Source organism: Malania oleifera, chromosome 9 (assembly GCF_029873635.1).
Source record: "Malania oleifera isolate guangnan ecotype guangnan chromosome 9, ASM2987363v1, whole genome shotgun sequence".
Taxonomy (NCBI): domain Eukaryota; kingdom Viridiplantae; phylum Streptophyta; class Magnoliopsida; order Santalales; family Ximeniaceae; genus Malania; species Malania oleifera.
This window is the reverse complement of record NC_080425.1, coordinates 54881719-54904191: the sequence shown is the minus strand read 5'-3', so window position 1 is coordinate 54904191 and position 22473 is coordinate 54881719. Positions and strand designations below refer to the sequence as shown.

The 22473-nt window shown below is 36.2% G+C and overlaps 1 protein-coding gene across 2 annotated transcripts; it reads left to right on the top strand.

The window, feature by feature from the left end:
- Window positions 1-8354: 8354 nt before the first annotated feature.
- Window positions 8355-20075, top strand: LOC131164080 (E3 ubiquitin ligase PARAQUAT TOLERANCE 3-like). Of its 2 annotated transcripts, none has more exons than XM_058121036.1 (15): window positions 8355-9329; window positions 9765-9864; window positions 10421-10502; window positions 10609-10775; window positions 10875-10954; window positions 11092-11157; window positions 11339-11495; window positions 11598-11746; window positions 12300-12464; window positions 12606-12902; window positions 13021-13062; window positions 13957-14206; window positions 14404-14538; window positions 17447-17525; window positions 19007-20075. In XM_058121036.1, the coding sequence occupies exons 1-15, from the start codon at window positions 9164-9166 to the stop codon at window positions 19649-19651; spliced, it is 2580 nt and encodes an 859-aa protein (XP_057977019.1). In that variant the 5' UTR covers window positions 8355-9163; the 3' UTR covers window positions 19652-20075. The 2 variants fall into 2 exon arrangements, with proteins under 2 accessions (XP_057977019.1, XP_057977017.1); XM_058121034.1 differs by having other exon boundaries at window positions 13954-14206.
- The last annotated feature ends 2398 nt before the right edge of the window (window positions 20076-22473 follow it).

The following is a 22473-nucleotide window of genomic DNA, read 5'->3' as shown; positions in this document are numbered from 1 at the left end:
ATAAATTAATTGTAATAAGGGTTGTGTTAGTGAGTGCGTATTGTAAATCTTGCGGTGGGTGTCTTGCATGATTTCTGAGTAAGAGTTGAGCCATTGCATAAGCATACTAGGACACATGAGCATATAGGATTTGCACAAAAATAACAAACTCACAATTCATAGTTTTCAAAGTAAAAACAAAGAATTTGTCAAAATAATCCTATACTCAATTAAGTTTTCAAAATGGGACAAGTGTTAAGTAATATATGAGTTATAAACATTTTCAAAACTTGGTCCCGATTTTACAAAACTAGCTCTACGTCCTAAAGTCCTAAAAGTCAAGCATATTTTCAATAAAGGACATACTAAGCATATAAGATATCGAAACGAGTTTTCAAATATGTTTCATAAAACAAGATATCTTATATTTATGGGGAAACTCACTTGGACAAGTTTTAATCTTCATTAGACTCAATATATTTCATATACTTTTGTTCAAGAATGTTTTAAGTCATTAAAACGCTTTTTTGATAAGGAAAAACAAAGCAATCGTCACTACCGTAGTGCAGCCTTGAGTCCTGAACACCCTTCGGTATTTTGAGCATAACTTTTGCTAGAAAAGTCCAAATAGGATGATCTTGGTGTCCCTAAAAATCTAAGACAAAATTCCACAACTTTCATGTTGATCACTTTTTTCTTATTCAGGGACCTCATTGACGAACACATGGGATTCGTCGACGAGGCGCAGTGTATGGTTAGTCGACAAGTGCAGGGCCTAGTCGACGAATTCAACGGCAGAACCGCTCCAACGGGCGGAAAACGATTAGTTTACCAAATAAAATAGTTTTTCTTCCCCCCAATGGCTAGTTAACGGCTCCTTTGGCTCTTGTGCTATAAATACAAGTTATTAGACTTGTATTAATATGGTTTTGAGCATTGTTGATCATATTTGTGAAAAATATCATTTTATCGAAAACCTAAGCACTTTGCACTTTGCATTTTAATTATTCTTCACAAGTGCTCAATCCTCTCTTACTCACTTATCTTGTAAGATTCATTCCTTGAGAGAATAGAGTGAGGATTTGGTTGTGTTTCACATTGGCTCATTTAAGGAGCATTAAATTGTATTTCCAATCTCTTGTAAGGTTCTTTGTGAACCAAAGCAAAAGCTCTTGGTGAGCACGGTAAGGATTTGTTCTTGACTTGTAAGGCTTCTCTGCCGGTGAAGGAGTATCTTTAGTGGATTGTGGAATCCTTGGCTTGGTGCTAAGGCGTGTACGTAGGCTTGGTGCCGAATCACGTAAAAATACTGGTGTTGTTCTTTCTCTCTTTTACACTCTTTATTTTATATCTTGTGCATGCTTTATATTTATATTACGATATAATTTCTTGTATCTTGCCAAGAGTTTTTATTTTGAAGAAAAATATGTATTCCGCGAAAAGAGTCTATTCACCCCCCCTCTAGACTATATACTTTGGGTTGGGACATCCAACAACCATTAATTCATATCCTTATCATATGAAACACATACCCTACATGTGGGACCCATATCATTCATGTGGGACATATCCTTTGGGATATAAATCCTACATTCTCTCACTTGGCCTATATGAATGATATTAATATGGATTAACAAATAACCATAATGTGTACAAAACATTAGCTTATTTATACTTTTCAATAAGATTACCATAATATCATAATTAAGCAACCCATTAGTACGAGTCATGGCTGTAAATATCATTAGAGTGACATCTTCCCTTCCATGTATCACAATACTAATAAACCACTTAACTATGATCCATAATAGGAAGTTATCATACTGTCCCTGTAATGTCTTTGTCAAAAACCATTTCTGTTTAACAGTAAACCATCTCCATAATCACGTGATTGATGGCAAACAAAAATAATGTTCAGAAACACTTTTATTGATATCATTATACATGTTATAGAACAAAACATAAAGATCCACTATCATACATCAATGATTACAACAAAGACCCATGTGATCAACATGTTCTTTAAATGTCTTTGGTGTCAATCCTTTTGTTAAAGGATCTGCTATCATAAGCTCAGTCCTTATATGTTCTATAAGTATTGTCTGTTTCCGAACTTCCTCCTTAACGGCCAAATACTTGAGCTCCATATGCTTAGTGCCATTAGAGTATTTGTCATTTTTTGAGAAAAAAAACTACTACGGAATTATCACAATAAATTCTCAGCGGCCTGGCTATACTGTCGACAATCCCAAGTCCTAAGATAAAGTTCTGCAACCACAAAGCCTGAATCGTGGCCTCAAAGCACGCCACAAATTCAGCGTCCATAGTAGATGTTGCTATGATAGTCTATTTGGCGCTCTTCCATGATATTGCTCCTCCAGCTAGCAGGAACAAATAGCTATACGTTGGCTTACGACTATCAACGCATCCAGCAAAATCTGAGTCAGAGTAGCCAACCACCTCCAGCTAATATGTTCTCCTATATGTGAGCATACAGTGTCTGGTTCCTTTAAGTACCTCAAGACTTTATTTGTAGCTTTCTAATGCTCCATTCCGAGTTACTTTGGTACCTCCCGAGCATCCCAACTGCAAAACTAATATCTGGTCTCGTACAAGTCTGCACATACATCAAACTCCCAACAACAGATGCAAAAGGAATATTTTCCATACTTTTCTTTTCGAATTCATTCTATGGACAATCTTTTACACTAAACTTGTCCCCTTTACAAATAGGAGCAGGAGTTGGTTTACAATAAGCCATATGAAATCTTTCTAGAACTTTATTAATATATCCTTTTTGAGACAACCATAACAGTCCAAGTGATCTGTCCCGGAATATTTCAATTCCAATCACATAAGTTGTCTCACCCATATCTTTCATTTCAAAGTTCATATAAAGAAACCTCTTGGTATCATTCAATAAGCCAAGATCATTACTGGCAAGTAAAATATCATCAGCATATAGAATCAGAAAGATAAACTTTCTCCCATTAACCTTTATATATATACACTGATCAACAGTGTTTTCTTTAAAACCAAAGGTCGTTATGGTATCATGAAACTTAAAATACCATTGCCTGGAAGCTTGGTTAAGTCCATATATTGATTTCTTTAATTTGCAAACCATGTGCTCCTTTCCTTTAATCATTAAACCTTTAGGAATATCCATATATACCACTTCATTTAAATTCCCATTTAGAAAGGCAATTTTCTCTTCCATTTAGTGCAACTCTAAATCAAAATGAGCCACCAAAGCCATTATGATTCTAAGAGAGTCCTTTTTAAGCATAGGAGAAAATGTCTCTTTATAATCAACACCTTCCCTTTAAGTGAAACCCTTTGCTACAAGTCTAACTTTATATCGTTCAATGTTGCCATTACAGTCGTGTTTGGTCTTAAAGACCCATTTACATCCAACTGTTTTAAATCCATTAGGAAAATCAACGATGTCCCAAACTTTATTTTGTTCCATAAATTTCAACTCATCATTTATGGCATTGATCCACTTTTCAGAATCATCACTTTTAATGGCTTGTGAAAACGTAACCGGATCCTTACTAGTTCCTAAATCATAATTAGCCTCTTGCAGATATACTAAATAATCATTAGAAATAGTTGGTTTCCTTACTCTTTGAGATCCCCTTAATGCTATTTCTTGTGATTGTTCTGCAATTGGCTCGATGGTGACATTTTCATTACGAAGTGATACATCATTATATTGTTGTTTAGTGTTATCATACCTTTCAACAACTAAAGGAACAACAATGTCTGGTAAAGGTCTAGATATCGGTATAGGAACCTAAATTTTTTTAACGATCACATTTCGTGATATATCACTCCCACTGATTTCACCATTTTCAAGGAACTTTGCATTACCGGATTCAACTATTTTGATACTATGATTAGGACAGTAAAACCTATACCCTTTAGACTTTTCTGGGTATCCAATAAAATACCCACTCACAATCCTTGAATCCAATTTCCTTTCATTTGTATTATAGACTCTAATCTCTGCTGGACAACCCCAAATATTAAAGTGCCTTAAACTCGGTTTCCTTCCCGTCCACAGTTCAAAAGGAGTTTTTTGAGTTGCCTTACTAGGAACCCGATTTAGCACATACACTGTTGTTTTAAGGGCTTCCATCCATAATGAAATGGATATTGAGGAATTACTTAACATACTCCTAACCATTTCTATAAGAGTACGATTCCGCCGTTCAGACACACCATTCTGTTGAGGCGTACCAGGCATTGTATATTGAGCACAAATACCATGCTGTTTTAGGAATTTAGAAAATGGTTCTGGACATTGTTTTATGCCATCATACCTACCATAATACTCACCACCTCTGTCAGGTCTAATTATTTTCACTTTCCTATCTAATTGTCGCTCCACTTTAGTAACATATGCCTTCAAAACATCTATTGCTTGAGACTTTTCATGCAACAAATAGATATAGCCATACCGTAAAAAATCATCAATAAAGGTAATAAAATACTATTCTTCACCTAAAGACGGTGAGTCAAAAGGCCCACATACATCAGTATGAACAATTTTCAGTAGATTCTTACTTCTTGTGGCTCCTTTCTTTGTATGTTTAGTTTGCTTTCCTTTAATGCAATTAATACATACATCGAAATTAGTAAAATCATGGTTCATGAGAGCCTCATCATTTACCAATCTCTTCATTCTTTCCCTAGATATATGACCCAGTCTTTTATGCCACAAGAAAGAGGAATTCTCATTTATTCTACTACGCTTAGTTCCAATATTATAATGCAGAGTGAGGAGTGTTTCAGCAAACTTTTCATTAAGATAAATTTATACAACCCCTCATATAAAATGCCAGAGCCTACACATAAGTCACCTTTCATAAGACGGAAACCTTTATGTTCAAAATACAAACCATAACCGTCATTATCTAATCTGGACATGTAAATTAAGTTCCTAGAAATATTTGGAACATACAAAGTATCAAACAAGTCTAAATAATGACTCGATTGAAGATACAACCGAACAATTCCAACACCCATAATAGGCACTTGATTTCCATTCCCCAAGGCTATCATGTGTTCATTTTCCTTTACGCTATGGATCGTAAGGTAACCCTGCATCGAATTGGAAACATGAACAATAGAACCAAAGTCAATCCACCAAGTGTTAGAAGGAACTCATGTCATGTTTGATTCGAAACATACATAAGCTAAAAGCTTATCTTTCTTTTCAAACCTTGCTTTACGTTTTGGGCAACTTTTCTTTAAATGCCCATAGCCACAACAAAAGTAACACTTGGGACCATAATGTTCCTTCTTGTGAGCCTCACCACCATATGAAGTACTCGCCACCTTCAATGAATCTGTCTTTAAACCTTTCTTTATTTTCTTTCCTTTACTTCAGACTCATGACATTTACTAAATGTTGTCCCTATTGTTTGAGTTTTGTCTCTTCTTGAACTAAAGTGCTTGCCAATTCATTCATATTCCATTTTTTTTAATTGTGTTATAGTGAATCTGAGAAGGCCCGTACTGAGGAGGCAAAGAGTTCAAAATAAACTGAATAAGGAAGCTCTCATTAATATTCATTCCCAAAGTATTAAGTCTAGCTACCATATTAGTCATTTCTAGGACATGTTCATTCATTCCTTTCCTGCCATCAAATTTCATTGTGGTCAGTTCAGTCATCAACCTTCCTGCAAAGGACTTATCAGTTGAACAAAATCTATCTTCCACTGCCTTAAGATATTCCTTTGCGTTATCTAGTTGAGGGAGTGTTGATTTAATATTATTTGCAATATACATTTGCATAAATGTTATACTTAATCTGTTCGACCTTCCCATAACTTATACAAAGTTCGTTGTTCCGAACTGTTGGTTTCAGTAATAGTAGTCGGTTTATCCATTCGCAAGGCTAAGTTTAGATCTAGAACACCAAGGTGAAACTAAATTTGCTCATTTTAGTCAGGGAAATTTGTCCCATTGAAGATCAGAACAGAAGAAGCCAGTGAATGCAATGAAACAGGAACTGATACTGCAATAACACAAAATGCTCACTACATTAATGCTTTGAGTTTAAAACATTTCATTATTAAATTGCGTTCAATCTTTGGATCAACTTATGCAATTTACTAATCCTTACGCTTACTGGTAATTTTCATTCATCCAGGCATAATTGATAACCTTTATAAAGTTTGATTGGTCTGTCACCTTTGGGCAGACATCTCTTACTATCATTCTTCAATTATCTTGATTAAATCAATGATTATTTGAAAGTTGGTGCACCTTTGGGCCAGCCATAATATTCAAATAACCATTCTGCTACTATTCTTTGCTAGATTATATTTCAATCAACGTTTACAACTTTTCTTAGTAGATCACTTTGGTGACAGCATGCTAACCATTATAGGAACATTGATTGATTCCTTATTCAACAAAATTTATCCATAATTTACAGCAGATGATCAATTCTCCAATATAAGAATTTTACTAACTTACTTTCATGTAAAATTCTCTAACTTATGCATGCATAACATGTGAGTGTTCCATTACTAATCAAGTTATAATAAAATTATTTGCATGCATATCATTCAGCAACTCTACTTTAATATCACTATACAGGGGAAAATCGTCAACGGTTCACATGTAACAAATTTTCAGACCAATAAAAATCCCATAAATCCATCAAATATCACATATATTTTTAGTTTGATTCCAGTAAGCAATATAACCACAAATTTTACCCATAAAACCATAATAAGATCGAACAAAATAACCATAAGCGATCTTTATATGAAGGAAGAAGTTCATGATAATTCCAACATGACTCTGATACCACATGTAAGAAAATTTTCAGATGCTATTATTATTTTTTAGGATAACTTTCATAATAATATTGCAACCAAGGATCTTCAATTATCACGAACTTTACATCAATAACCTTTTATGCGGAAAAATAAATAAATCATAAATTATAAACTTTACATACCGGAATTGGCCATATCGAACCTATCGAGAAGAATACCCAGAGAATTTGAAGAAATCGTTTCTCCCACTTTTCCTCTTTCTCTTTCCTTCCTTCACCGGATCTATGAGATCTCCTGATGATTAGAGAAGTAGAGGTAAAGAGAGGATAATTCCTTTCTTCCTATCTTTTCCTTGCAATTAACATCACCATGTAGCTAACTCCTTAGAGCTTATGAGCTTAACTTTTCATTTCTCTTCTTTTTCTCTCTTTTCCGACTCTTAGAGCTTAACTTGATGTATAACATGCCCTTATAGCTACTCCTCATAATAGTAGCTAATATATATATTTATGTATAAAAATCTCTTCAAACTTCTACCATTAATTTCTTATGTTAAATAAGCTAACCCTTTAGTTAACCCGTACAACCATTAATTCATACCCTTATATATAGGACACATACCCTGCATGTGAGATCCTATCATTCATGAGGGACATATCTTTTGGAATATAAATCCTATAAAATATGTTAATGAGCATGTAAAGTGTTTTCTAAAAAGTTTTCATGAAAAAAAAAAACTATTTTCGGGTGATGTTCATGAGAAATGAATAATAAAATTAATATTGACTCGATAATTGCAAGATGAGTTTAAAATCTTAAAGAAAATCACATCGAGTTTCATGTTTCAAAAAATACTGCTAAATATTCCTTTCTTACAAAATTAAAAAAAAAAAAGGTTGAATTCAATATTATTCTATTCTCTTAAAGACTTTCTTATAAATTCTATTATTCTAATTTATTATTTATTATTTATTTTTTAAATTAAGCTCCCATAGAAAATTTGAAATGCATCTAATAAATTCAAAAAATATATTTATATATGCATGTAAACTGCTAAGTTTTTATCATGATTTTTATGTGAAAATATACTAATATATATATAATAAATTATTTTTTTATTATTGCTTGTGTTTAAATTAATATAGATATGTACAAAATGAGTGCTCCATCACTAATCATTCATGAAAAATAAATTATTTTTTTGTGACAAACTTATAATGCAAAATAAATAAATATGTTTAGATAATAGAAATAATTTACTATAGAATTAACTTAACTCTATTTTTTTAATACCTAAAAAATACCGAAAAGGGAATTGAAAAAAAAGTGGGAAAAAATTATATTTTTAAACTTGCTATTCGTAGTGTGCACTTTAAATGCAGGTTTTAAAATTTTAATTAAAAAATTCAAAAAATAACTTTAATTATAATATCTCTTTAATCTTTTTAATTTTTTTAAAATTAATATTATATGGTGATATTTTTTAAGAAGAAAAATATTATATGGTGATATTTTTTAACAAGACAAAGTGAAAGCAATTATAGAAGCGTCTGGAGAAGTGTCATCCCTAACGGTACTAACGTAAAATAAACAGCTCGTGGAATTAGAAAAGTTAGGAAGGGTAAAATTGGAAAGAAAATATAATCGTTACCCTAAACTCTAAAGAGCGGGTGGAGAGAATTAATGAACTATCAAACCAAGTTTTCTCTGATTTCTGGAGCGTCTTGGTGGCTTTCACGGTGAATTTCCGTGTTGCGAATCTTGCGATGCGTCCGAAGCATTCGAGTTCGTACTTTCTCTGAAGAATCGTCTGATTGATAGAAGAGTTCGCTGCGCACGCTCGATTTGATCGTGTGGTGGTGGTGTTAGTTAATCGGATCGGTTCGTGAAGCTGCGGGGATATCTTCAGATCGAGATCCTTTTTATTTGAAGATCGATCTTGTTTTTTATCTTCAAAACGAAGGGGTTTTTCCTTTTTCCGCTGAGATCTATCAGATCTAATTGAAAATTTTATGAATCGGCGCGGTTTTGTCTAAGCGGCGGCGAGATTTTGTCTTCCGACGACGATCCTTCTAATCCTTACAAACTGAAGGACTGCTTGGATTGGAATTCGAGGGTTTTGACTTGAAGGGGCGTTGTCTTGTTTCTGGCTCTCGAGGACGTATCGAAAGTTCGGCTTGCGTTGGTTCGATCTTTCTTTGATTAATAGAAAAGGAAAAGCAAAGAAGAGAAAGAGTTTCATTTTTGTACTGTTATTTGTTTGTGTGAATTGAATATCAGGGCCTGTTTTTATTTGACGGCCTTTGCATAGCTTTCTACTTTTTCGTAGAGCTATTTTGTTTGTTCTTGATTTGGCTCAATTTTAGAGCCGAGGAAAAGAAAATATGGCAGTGTATTATAAGTTTAAAAGTGCAAAAGATTACGACTCTATTCCAATCGACGGTCATTTCATATCAGTGCTCAATTTGAAAGAAAAAATATTTGAATCAAAGCATTTGGGCAGGGGTACCGATTTTGACCTTGTAGTCACCAACGCCCAGACTAATGAAGGTTGGTTTGTTTCCTAGATTTAGTCAATTAAATTATTTTCTAAAGATTTCTTCGAAGTTCGGGTTTGGGGGTAATAAGGTGGAATGTGTGTTTTCTTCAATCCACTGGTTTGCCCTGTTTTTTTTTTTTTTTTTTGAAATTTAGGATGGGTAAAAGCAAATAATCTTAGTGTTTAGTATTTGGGTACATGTTAGTAAGCGATGTAGGCTTCTAAGGAGGTTGTGTGGGGAGAAAATTTTCAATTATCGAGTGAACAAAAGACTTCTATTAAATCTGTGCCAGTCTGGCCCATTTTGATTAAGAAATATTTGGGTTTCAGTTGGGTTGGGTTGGTTAATCTCCTTATTGGTTGGCTCTGCCACTGGGAGACTCTGATTCCTCCAATTGCATATTTTGTTTCATGGATTCATTTCTTTCACTGTTTTGCAATTTCAGAGTATCTTGATGAAGCTATGTTGATACCAAAAAATACCTCTGTTTTAATTCGCCGAGTCCCTGGAAGGCCACGCTTGCCCATTGTTACTCAGCCAGACGTGTACTATCTCTAACCTTGAAGTTTTTTAATCACTTGGTTATGTTTCACTCCTCTCGAATACAGATTGTCACAACTGACCTAAATAATTTGTTTGTTTGTTTTTGTTTTTTGCTTTTTTATACTGATTGTCACAATTCAACTATGTACTTTGTTGATAGGTTTCAATTGAATTATATGTTACTGTTTTATTTGGATACTGGTTGTTATTGGTTTCATAAGACGAAAGTTTGGGTAATACATTGTCATACTTATTCCATGTGCAAGTCATGTGATAAGCCTGAGGCTATTTAGTTGTCCAATTGCCTTTTCTTAGGAGATGATTTCTGAGGTTTTGATTAAGTTTGGCTTTTTCTCCTACCGTATGTTATTGGGTTTTACTTAGATACTGGTTGTTTTTGGTTTTAATGTTTTATAAGACAAGTTTTGGGCAGTACATTCGCATATTTTCTCCATGTGCAAGTCATTGGATAAGCCTGATAGGCTGTTTACTCTTCCACTTGCATTTTATTAGGAGACTTTCTGAGAATTTGGTTGAGTTTATGTATTTATGCTGCAGCCCAAAGGTGGAAGACACAATTGAGGATACTGAACCAGCAAAGAGTACCTTCCCAGGAGCTGAGTCTGCTGTCGTTAAATATGTAACATTCATTTTAGTGCATAATTTACTGCTGAAAAAATGTTATGTTTCTTTTATAGTTATAATTGTCTGCTATTGTCTCTTAAGTACTTGATTGCACATTGCAGACCGATGATTCGGATTGGGATGAATTTGGAAATGACTTGTATGCCGTTCCTGAGGTATTGCCAGTTCAGTCAAACCAGCCGATACTGGATGCTCCGCCTCCTAGTAAAGCTGATGAAGACAGCAAGATAAAGGCTTTAATTGACACTCCAGCCTTGGATTGGCAGCGGTAAGATTTTCATTTTCTTATTCTCTGATAATGTTGTTTTTATCAAATGATTGCTTTTCATTGTCTTGTCTTTTTGAAAATTTTGCATCTGATTCACAGCCAAGGTTCTGATGGCTTTGGTGCTGGTAGAGGTTTTGGAAGGGGTGTGGGTGGAAGAATGATGGGTGGTCGTGGTTTTGGTAATTCTCTTACTTTTTACCTCTTAATCTCTTATAATCTATTTTACATTGTAGTGCTAAATGGTTTCTTCACTTAGGTTTCTTTACATTATATTGATTAGTGGTGGCAATTCAAGTGACAACTTTACATCATTTAGGTCGAGTTGGTTTGGAGCGGAAAACACCTCCACAAGGATATATATGTCACAGATGCAAGGTGCCTGGTATGTTAGTGTTTTTTTATGACATTGGAAATGGAAATTGTGTTGGACTGATTGTGGAGTTTATGTTTATTGTTATACTGAGAATAAGCACACTGAGAATAAGCGCAATGTGCGATATGATATTGTCTTGTTTATTGCTTATACTGAAAATAAGCACAATGGATGATACTGTCTTTCACAGGGCATTTTATCCAGCATTGCCCCACAAATGGTGATCCGAATTATGACATCAAAAGGGTAAAGCCTCCAACTGGTATTCCAAAGTCTATGTTAATGGCAAACCCAGATGGATCATATGCTTTGCCAAGTGGTGCAGTTGCTGTACTGAAGCCAAATGAGTAAGATGGCATGTTATGTTTTTGTGAATCTTGATTATTTTGATAGTACTAGAACTCAGGCTTAGGCATGAAAATTTAATGAAATTCTGGGATTTATGACAGGGCTGCTTTTGAAAAAGAAATTGAAGGTTTACCTTCCACTCGTTCTGTTGGTGATCTTCCACCAGAGCTCCACTGCCCATTGTGCAAGGAAGTGATGAAAGATGCTGTCCTTACCAGCAAGTGTTGTTTCAAAAGTTTTTGTGATAAGTGTAAGTTTGGTGTAAATGTGGATTCTATTTACATGAACTGGCTTGTTTTCTGCAGCCTCCTTCCCACTTGCTTGTTCTCTACGGCTTCCTTTACTGCAATTTTATTGTTTCTTGTTGTTGATCGATGTAAATTTGATACTTAAATGCTCTTCTTGGCTTGAAATTCCACATGTTATTAATATATTTTGAGAATGGGTAAGGTCCTCTGGAGAAGTAACTGCGTACCATATAATGTATATATATGGACATGGATGTATGTCTTACCGTAACATGTGAGCTTCGACTCATGCTGCAGTGTCAACGATTCCAATATGCTTTGACATGCCTTCTGCCTAATATGACAAATCTTGAATTTGGAGTGTCCTTGGAACAACATGCTACTGCCATAACCATGAATTTTTTTTTTCGTTGTTCAGCTGTTTTAGTAGTTTCAGGGACATTTTTGTGTGTGGGAATGTCATGTTTGAATATGTGCCTAGAGTTTTACTTTTGTGAGGCCATATTTCACCCCATGGTATCCTGATGAGCTAACCTCTTATTTAATCTTATTCAGGTATCAGGGACTACATTATTTCGAAGTCAGTTTGTGTCTGTGGGGCCAGAAATGTACTTGCAGATGATCTTCTGCCGAATAAGACACTTAGGGATACAATTAATCGCATTCTAGAGTCAAACAACAGCAGTGCTGAAAATGGTGGAAGTGTATTCCAGGTTCAAGGTTTGTATTATGCTGAATCTCTCTCTCTCTCTCTCCCTCTCCCTCTCTCCCCCTTATTGTCATTTTACATATATATATATATATATATATATTTATGTGACTGAGGATTTGTGTTTTTTTCTTTGTTTTTTTTAATTTCAGACATGGAGTCTGCTCGTTGTCCACAGCCAAAGGCTGCATCCCCCAATTTGTCTGCTGCATCAAAAGGAGAGCAAATGCCACCCCCTCAAAATGAAGGAACTTTGAACATTAAAGAGACCACAGATGAGGGAAAGGCCGTTAATGCTCCTCAGCAGACCTCAGAGAAAGGAAAGATGGCAAAACCTGCAGATGTGTCCGAAGCTACACTTGAATCAAGAAGCATAAGGGAACCACCTTCACAGATTAGTGCTCCACTGGCTGAAGAGGAAGTGCAGCAAAAGGCTTCTGCCGAGGCTGGTAAATAATGCAGATTGTGGAAAATTTATGGTTAATTTTGTAACAGTGTTTGAGAGTAATTTTATTAAAATGAGGTTTGATTATCATGTAACTTGTACAATTAATTCTTGTTGTACAGGAAAGAAAAAGAAGAAAAAGAAAGCCCGCTTGCCAATAAATGGTATGCCTGTTCTATCTTTATAGTAGATGAGTCTAGTTGAGCTATTGAGTTAAGACATTCATATATCTCCATATTCTTGATGGTAGTTGGCTGTGCTTTTTAAGTTAGCTGAGGGTTGTTTGTGCAATTTGGCATCTCGAGTGTAAAGCACAAAGAAGCGTAAAATAATCAATGATGGAAACCACTCTCTCTCTCTCTCTCTCTCTCTCTCTCTCTCTCTATCTATCTCCTGATCAAAAGGGGTTTCTTTTAACACCTCATAAACACCAAGGAGGAGGAAAATAATAAAAGATGAAAACTGTACTCAATTCTTTCTCTGTCTCAAGCAGGAAATTGTGCCAATGAATACTTCAATTCATTTCTCTCACTGATTACAGTTATACTTTGTTTGGGGAAAATCTAAAAAGTTGGAATGAAAAATGAGAGATCATTGAAAGAAATGGAGCAAGCAAAGCTATGATGTGTTGGGGCATTTATAAGTGAGCAAACAGAAATTAAATGCATATTTATTTATTTATTTATTTATTTTTGGGGGTGCAGAGTAGTTTTTTTTTTTTTTTTTAATAATTTTAACCCTGGGGGTGGGGGGGAGGGGTTTGGGGGGTTTTGAAGGTGTGATTCTGTTCTACCATATTGTTTGGGGAGGAGGATCTAGTCAAAGGGAACAAAATTGCCTTCATACTTCATAGTTTCTTTAAAAAATGTGGTCTATAAGTTCATTTTTATGTCTGCTAAATTTGAAATGCTTATTTAATTCCCAAAGCTGGTAGAGCAATAGTCCCTACAGCTTTTTGTACATCTTTGATCATAAATTAGCCTCTGAAGAGTATGCACCTCTCTCTCTTCCCAGAGTAGCGCATATTTTCATGTAAAGTCTTGAATGATTTGCAGCAGCAGATATGCAGTGGAAAACCCCGCAAGACCTTGCAGCTGAGAACTTTATGATGCCTCTAGGGCCTTCTGCATATAATCCTTACTGGAGTGGCATGCAGCCTGGAATGGAAGGATATATGGCTCCATTTGCTGGTCCAATGCCATATATGAATTATGGACTCAGCCCCTTGGATATGCCATTTGGAGGTGTTATACCTCAGGACCCTTTTGGTGCGCAAGGCTATATGTTACCTGTTGTTCCACCCCAAAGGTATGCTTGACACTCTTAGCTTGTGTTAATGTGCAAGGTTGTTCAACAGGTTTTGTGGTTAGCATCTTTTATGTAATAGGCCCCCTCAAGCCCCTTATATGTTGCTCTGTCCTTTAGTTGTCTGATGTGGTATGCAGTTCTTAAAAAAATTTGGCTCTATAAGAGTATAATTTGATCCAAATCTTTTGTATGTTTAGGGACCTTGCTCAGTTTGGAATGGGCATGAATGCTGTGCCTCCTATCATGAGCAGAGAAGAATTTGAGGCTCGGAAAGCTGATTTGAGGAGGAAGCGTGAAAATGAGAGGCGTGAAATTGAGAGAAGGGGTGAAATGTAAGACCTAGACAACTTTTTTCCCTTCTCTTTATTAATGGTGCACCATTTAATGCAAGAGTCCTGTTCTGTTTAATTCTCTGTGGTCATTATCCTAAAGACTCGAGCGCTGCATGCGCTCATTTTCTCATCAGGTTTTAGTTGTGGATATAAAGAAGAGGGAGGGGAGGGGGTGCTTAGGATGACTGATTACAGGATTCATTTATGATGTTTTGTGCCTAAGTAGTTAAACGATTCCGGTCATGAATTGACAATTTGTCCATTATGTCTTCCCAAGCTTGCTGAATCTAGTACTGGGAGAACCCGGTGTTATGTTTAGAAGCTCCCCATTCCGACCCCCCATGCCCAGTGTCTCACTGTGATAGCCTACTGCAGCAGATGAGCATGGTCTCTCAATTATACTATTTTGGCATTTGTAAATAGGTGTTTGGCGGCTGAGATGATGGGGAAATATTAATGGCTAGCAGAGCAAGCTGTCAGTAGAGTTTGAGGTGGATGTCAAATTAGGTCTGAATGACATTAATTTTTTGGAGTTTTTTCCTGTTTTATAATTAAAATAAAATAAAATATTAAATAATACTCTATTTGGGAAAAAATTTCCCAAACTAATGCACGCGTAATCTTGCAGCTTGGTGCAGCGAGATTTAAACACAAATCTTGCAGCACCAAGCTGCGAGATTTAAAGCTGATGAACGAATGGGAAGGTGACGCGTGGCACGGGCAGGAGTTTGAGATTTAAACAAATCGCGCAGCACCAAGCTGCGAGATTTAAAGCTCATGGACGAATGGGAAGGTGACGCGTGGCGCAGGAGTTTGAGAAACAAATCTCGCAGGTTAGTCCTGCAAGATTTGCATGGCTGCTTCTCTCCGAGCCCCTTTGCTGGCCGTTGCACCAGCTTCTGATATTCTGGCCATTGCACTTCTGCCTTCTTCCGGCCGGAAATTAATTAATAAAGTCACCCAGTGGAGAAAAAAATGGAGCTCGATGTCGACGATGATGCCGTTCTAAATGTCTGCATTGATTATTGAATAGTACTGTAGGAGTAAGCAGCGTGGAATTGCCTTGGTTCAATTGCAGTGGAAATCCTCAGGGCATTTGTGTCCGTAAAATTTCCAACAGTATCAGTTCCGTAGTACTGTTTGTGTTTCTTCTTCAATTCCTATTATATATATGGTAGTTTCAATTAATTAATTATTTGTATGAATACATATTATATTATATCTGTGCATGCTCTGTTTATATATATCGAGTTTGTTTTTAGAAATGAAATCATATATATGATCAATCCGGCCGATTACATGCTCCTCATATAATATGCTGCGAATTGACTCTGGCTGGCAAAGCAGGTCTCTGGTTTTGGTTGTAAAAAATAGGGGAAGCACTTGCAGAATTGAACATTCCATTACCTCTTTCAGAGCTAATCCATGAAATGGAAAGGCAAAATGCAAAAAGTTAAAAACAAATGACATTCTGTCTTTTGCGGGGCAAAAATAATTGGGAGGAATTGCTGAAATATATAGTTGAGAGGGGCTCAGCACAGCCCATCCCCATCAATGCACTATACTTGCAGAATCAATTCCTAAATTAACACTTTTTCCCCCTTTTTTTCCGAGGTGCTATGGGCCTAACTGCACAAAACCCAGTTAACTCTGAAATTGAAGAACAATTTTCTCAATAATCAATGCAGACATTCAGAACGGCATCATCGTCGGCATCGTCGAGCTCCATTTTTTTCTCCACTGGGTGACTTTATTAATTAATTTCTGGTCGGAAGAAGGCAGAAGTGCCAGAATATCAGAAGCTGGTGCAACGGCCGGCAGAGGGGCTTGGAGAGAAGCAGCCGTGCAAATCTCGCAAGACTAACCTGCGAGATTTGTTTCTCAAACTCCTGCGCCACGCGTCACCTTCCCAGTTGTCCATGAGCTTTAAATCTCGCAGCTTAGTGCTGCAAGATTTGTTTAAATCTCAAACTCCTGCCCGTGCCACGCGTCACCTTCCCATTCGTCCATCAGCTTTAAATCTCGCAGCACACTTGAGCATTAGTTTGGGAAATTTTTTCCCAAAGAGTATTATTTAATATTTTATTTTATTTTAATTATAAAACAGGAAAAAACTCTAATTTTTTGAGTGGTGGGCCAACTTTGGTGGAGATTACTCACAGAGACAGTGAGGGAGGGTGTTGGTTCTGGATAGGGAGGAGGATGTCAGAGGGGTGAAGTATAGATGAGGTGCAAACATATAATTGTATGAATGGGGAAAATGGCTATCAACATCCAAAACCAGCGCCTCTGAATTGTTTAGGGAAAATGGGGAATAGAGAGATATTTCTGATTTAAAGGAAAAATGAGATGGAGGATACAATGTGTAATGACAGTATAGTACCTTTCAGTATGGTTGGAGGCGGATGTTAAGATTAGGTCCAAGTATTGTCAATTTTGATGGTGGTGAGAGAGGAACTTCTGGTAGAGATTCCTGGACTCTGGTAATGACCAATCTAGAAGTAGTCAGAGTGGGTAGGTGTTTGGTTTCTGTTTGCTGGATGAGGAAGATGCATGAAGTTAAGAATGAGATGTAGAATATAAATAGTGAATGCGGTAAATTGGCCCATCTTTTGACTGTTAGGAGGGAAAAAAAAAAGGGAAGAGAGGATCACTCTGATTTTTGAATAGGAACACTGAAGTAAGCGTTTGATGTGAAATTTTAGGTCTCTCTCCTCTGTATATATGGTTTCATGTGCACATCTGCTCTAGTTTGGTTATTGTGTAGGTTACATATTTTTGAAGGCTTTTTTCTATGTGTATACATGTTTTGAAAGGCCATTCATTTCAATATGTAGGGCATGTTTGATATTTTATTTTAGTTAAATTGTATGTGAGCTTATATGGCTTGGTCCATTCGTGTTTGCAGGAGGGAGTTTCCTAAAGACCGAGATTTTGGTAGGGAAGTGAGCAGCAGTGGCGATATGCCCTCAATGAAATCCAAATCTGTATGTCTTTTTTATGAACTGTTCAATTTTTTCCCTCTCTCTCTCTCTCTCTCTCTCTCCCCCCCCCCCCTCTCCCTCTCTCTCTCTGTGTACTGCTGCAGGTACTCATCGTGGTTTCAGGCATCGATTTGGCAAGAGAGCATTTTTCTTTTTCCATCTTTTCTTTCTTTCGCGTAAAAAGGAAAAGTTTCTGCGCTTAGGACCAATTCTTTTAAGAATATCACTGGAAATGGTTTTTATAATTTAGTAACATATATATATACATATGTTTATGTATATATGGATAAAAATTTGAGTGGTGAAACCGAAGAGGTCTTGAGAGAGGAAATGAGGACTGCGGGATTTTATTATAACAGCTGCTTATCCCAGGCTGGTTATAACAATCTCTGTTTTCATCTCTTCTCTCTTCCCCCCCCCCCCCCCCCATCATTTTGAGTACGAGATCATGGAAGTATAAAAGTAAATTACCAGTAAAAAGAAGTAAAATAGATTGTATGCATAAAAAGTTCATTTGCATATGTTGCCCATTCCTTATTTATTTTTTTGTTATGTTCTATTCTATCTCATTTTAAGAATGAAATTTTGTTTGTGGTGCCAGTGTTGGCCAATTGATGTAATAAACCTAACAAATTACGCCTTGAAAAGAAAAAAAAAAAACCGCCCATGTAGAATGGTATCATACTCATCTCTTTAGGTGGAAGTGAAAATTGTGACCCAGTGTGGAAGAGAATTTATTAACGCTAGAGAAATCCTGTGTTGCGGACTGGTTTTGGTTGGTAACTAGGATTTGGTTGGATGTTGCTTAATTGCTTGTGAAAATTTTGGCTGTTATGATTTATGGTTTCAGTTAATAGCGGGCGTTATTTAATAAATTTATGTTCATTTAAAGAAAATGTATTGGCTATTTTTTATAAAACAATAAAATAATAATTAAAGCTTAAGCGCAAATAAAAACCGTTTTTGAGCTGTGGCTATTATGAGGATGTCATATTTTGATCCCTAACTAACACTCATACAAAGGATAAATATTTAGAACGACATGCATTTTAGAAATTCATCCTCAATTGGGTACTATGGTTGGTTTTTGTGAATGCATGGTATGGCACACAGACAGTATTAACGATCTTAAAATGTATGGAATTTTGTGAATGCATGGTATGGCACAGAGTCCCCCAAAATATACGGAATTTTGTGATTGCTCTCGGGATCTGCAAAAAAAAAAAAATTAGAAAATTATTATAATAAATGATCAATTGGATAAGCCAAAGGGTAAAATGGTGTAGTGCATACCAAAAACTAAGAGTAGGGTAGTGGGAGTCGCACAGTTATACGAAGTGGGTTAATAAAATAAAAACTGACCCTATCGATGTGTTTAGTAACTCCCTTGCGTTATTTCTTCGCTTTTATTTTTAATTTAAATTTACTTGGGCAGTTCGTTTAACCCCAGCCTCGACCTGATATCATGCGATCTGTGTTCACAGGTGCAGAGGCCGATCCTACCGGCAACGGCCGCCGATAACCACCGCCACCGCCGCGCCGAGAGGATTTCCCCAGAACGCCCCAGCCGCGACCTCGAACCACCGCCACGCCCAACGAAAAGAAAGCCGGATCAACATCACCATGACCGCGACCATCACGACCGCCACGAGCACCATCATCATCACCGCTCGGAGTCGTCGGCAAGAGCATCCTCCGCCTCCGCCGCTGCCTCCACCGCCACCGAAGCTGCCAGCAAGTCCGCGGCAGATCGCAAGCAAAAGGCGAGCGTTTTCTCTCGCATAAGCTTCCCCGCCGAAGAGGCCCTCTCAAAGAAGAGGAAGCTCCCATCTTCCACGGAAGCTCCGGGTTCCTCTGCATCGTCGGCTCATAACCACAGGTCGTTATCCAACGGGTACCACGAAGAGTGGAAACCGTCGTCGACGGCGAAGGCGGTGCCGTCGTCCGGTGGGGCGGGAAAAAGGGGCGCGGCGGATTACGAGTCGAGCGACGACGAGCGGCATTTCAAGAGGAAGCCGTCGAGGTACGAGCCGTCGCCGCCGTCGGCGACTGAGTGGGAAGAAGAAGGGCGGCATTCGAAGGGGTCGAGGGAGAGGGAGCGGGGAGGTTACAGCAGTAAGCACAGATAGTGCACAGTAGGTGGGATCCCTTCGAGGTAGCTGTGAGATGCTTGAGTTTTGTGGGAGTGATGCAGGTTGTGCAGAGCTCCATCCAAGAACAGGATGATATGCCCATTGGTAAAAATCCATTAATATGGAGCAGGAAGGTAAGGGATGGGAGAGTGTTTTGAGGGGGATAATTTTCATGGGGAAGGAGAAGGAACAAGAAGATCCTTCAAAATGAATCCATTAATTTGGGGAAGGGAGCGTGTTTTTAGGGGATAATTTTGGAGAAGGAACATGAACATCCTTCAAAATTATTCCATTAATTTGGGGAAGGGAGAGAGGTTTTTACGGGAAATTTTCAAAATTGGAATGCGCTCTGTATTTGCTTTTTTCTAATACTGATACTTATATAAATAATACGGTTTTTGATATACCCTTATTTTCTTAATTCTTGTTCGTGTGGCTCTGCTTTAATTTGATTACATCTTTCCCTGCTTTGTTTATATGGTTCTGCTTTCTGATGCTATTTTCATTGATTTATTATGGACATCATTCTTTAATAATAATAATAATAATCATCCATCTATTTAGAGCTTGGATTATGGGACGTTGATCAAGCAAATTTGAATTTTCTCAACTTTCAGATTCGATCTAATATTAACGTATTGACACCCACAAGGTAGTGAATTAGGTGATTACAAATTTTATTGAGTTACAATTAATATTAACCAATGTGTGAAAGTTAAATAAGAAATATAGCTAACCATACAATCAATCGAATAATCAAGAACGCATAATTTTACACTAGTTATATCAATGTAACTTACATTCATTTTCCAAGTAGAAACTTGACCTTTCACAACATCAAAGGTCTCACAATTCCTCTTAAACACTTGCATTCGGACAAACTTGTCCCAATTACAAATCAAGTAAACACGCACTCGACCTAAAATGCCTCGCACACTTCAAGTGGAAACCCAATTGAGCCAACAAGCTACACACGCTTTGAACTAGAAAGTCCTTGGATTAAGCCATCCAAACTAGCTAACAAGAAATATAGAATAATAGAAATACAAGACAAGATACACAATCTTTCAAGCCTTTTTTCTTAACCACCCAATATAAGTTCAAAGGAACTTAGCAATTGAAGAGAAAGCACAAGTTTTTAGCTGGTATAAAAAGAAATAAAGATATGTAATAAAAAAAACTATCTTCTCAAGCAAAAAAACAAGCTTTATAGCAATACAACACTCACACACATAGTTAGAGAGAAGCTCTAAAGGTTTTCTTTTTTAGAATCAACGTGATTTTTTCTCTAATTTCTTTCCATCCCTATCATGTGAGTTCTCAAGCTAAGCGTTAGTCTATATTTCTTGGTGGTTCATGTGTTGTTCTTCTTCTTTATTGGATCATAAATAGGTAGTTAAAGGGACTAATCCAAGGAGTTGCAAGATCAATCAAGGGTTAATACACAATAAATCAAATTTAAATTTCAAATTAAGGAGGGACAGAGAGGTTATCACTACTTGCTGAGAAACAAATCCTAGAGATAGAGAGAGATGGAATGATAAATATCTTTCTATTTGAAAAGATCCTCAATAAATACAAGATAATCAAAGTTAACTTAATTTTAATAATTCTTTGCAAGGTAACTTTCCAATGTAATTTAGCTCAAACATTTGAAAAACTTTCGATTATGTGTTTGAAAAAAATAAAAAAACAATATTTCAAAGTCTCCTAGAGATTAATCCATCACAATCTCCATTTGTGGTTTTTATTTTATCTTCTTCTGCCATTTTGATTTGATTATATCCAAAAAAGTAATCCATGAATGAAAATAATTTATGTCCACCTATATTTTTTGCCAACATGTCAATGTGAGATAATGGAAAATCGTCTTTTGGGACTAACTTTATTCAAATCCTGATAATCAACACACATTCTTACTTTACAACCTTTCTTGGGAACTTAATTAATGTTAACCATTTCGAATAATTACACACTTCTAAAAATCTCGCTTCAAACTGCTTCTTAACCTTTTCTTTGATCTTCACTTGCTATTTTGGACACATTCTTCGAAACTTTTGTTTCACAATCTTGCAATTAGGTTAACATTATTTAAGTTCCCAAGAAAGGTTGTAAAGTAAGAATGTGTGTTGATTATCAGGATTTGAATAAAGTTAGTCCCAAAAGACGATTTTCCATTATCTCACATTGACACATTGGCAAAAAATATAGGTGGACATAAATTATTTTCATTCATGGATTACTTTTTTGGATATAATCAAATCAAAATGGCAGAAGAAGATAAAATAAAAACCACAAATGGAGATTGTGATGGATTAATCTCTAGGAGACTTTGAAATATTGTTTTTTTTTTTTCAAACACATAATTGAAAGTTTTTCAAATGTTTGAGCTAAATTACATTGGAAAGTTACCTTGCAAAGAGATGAGTCACCATATCTATGTTCAAAACCCCCATATCTTGATAAGACCAAACAAATATGTCCTAGTACTCGTGGAGCAAATTTACTATTTCTTGATTTCCTTGCAAATTCATCAAGTTACCAAATTTCACCTATTGTTGAGCATCCTCTATTCCCAAATTCACAATTTCTATATCATCTGTATATGCTTAACCTACTTCTCTTCATGCTCTTACATTCTTAAAAACTCCTCTAACGGTTTCTAATTCCTCATCTCTTTCATTAAGGTTTGACAAAGTATTTTCATTGCAATCAACAATGTTCTTAAGGCTCAAGATTTTTTTTTTGTAGGGATAAAGTGAACTAACTCTAAAGAGATAAAACAAGACAATAAATGATAACAGAAGATAATTCTGTTA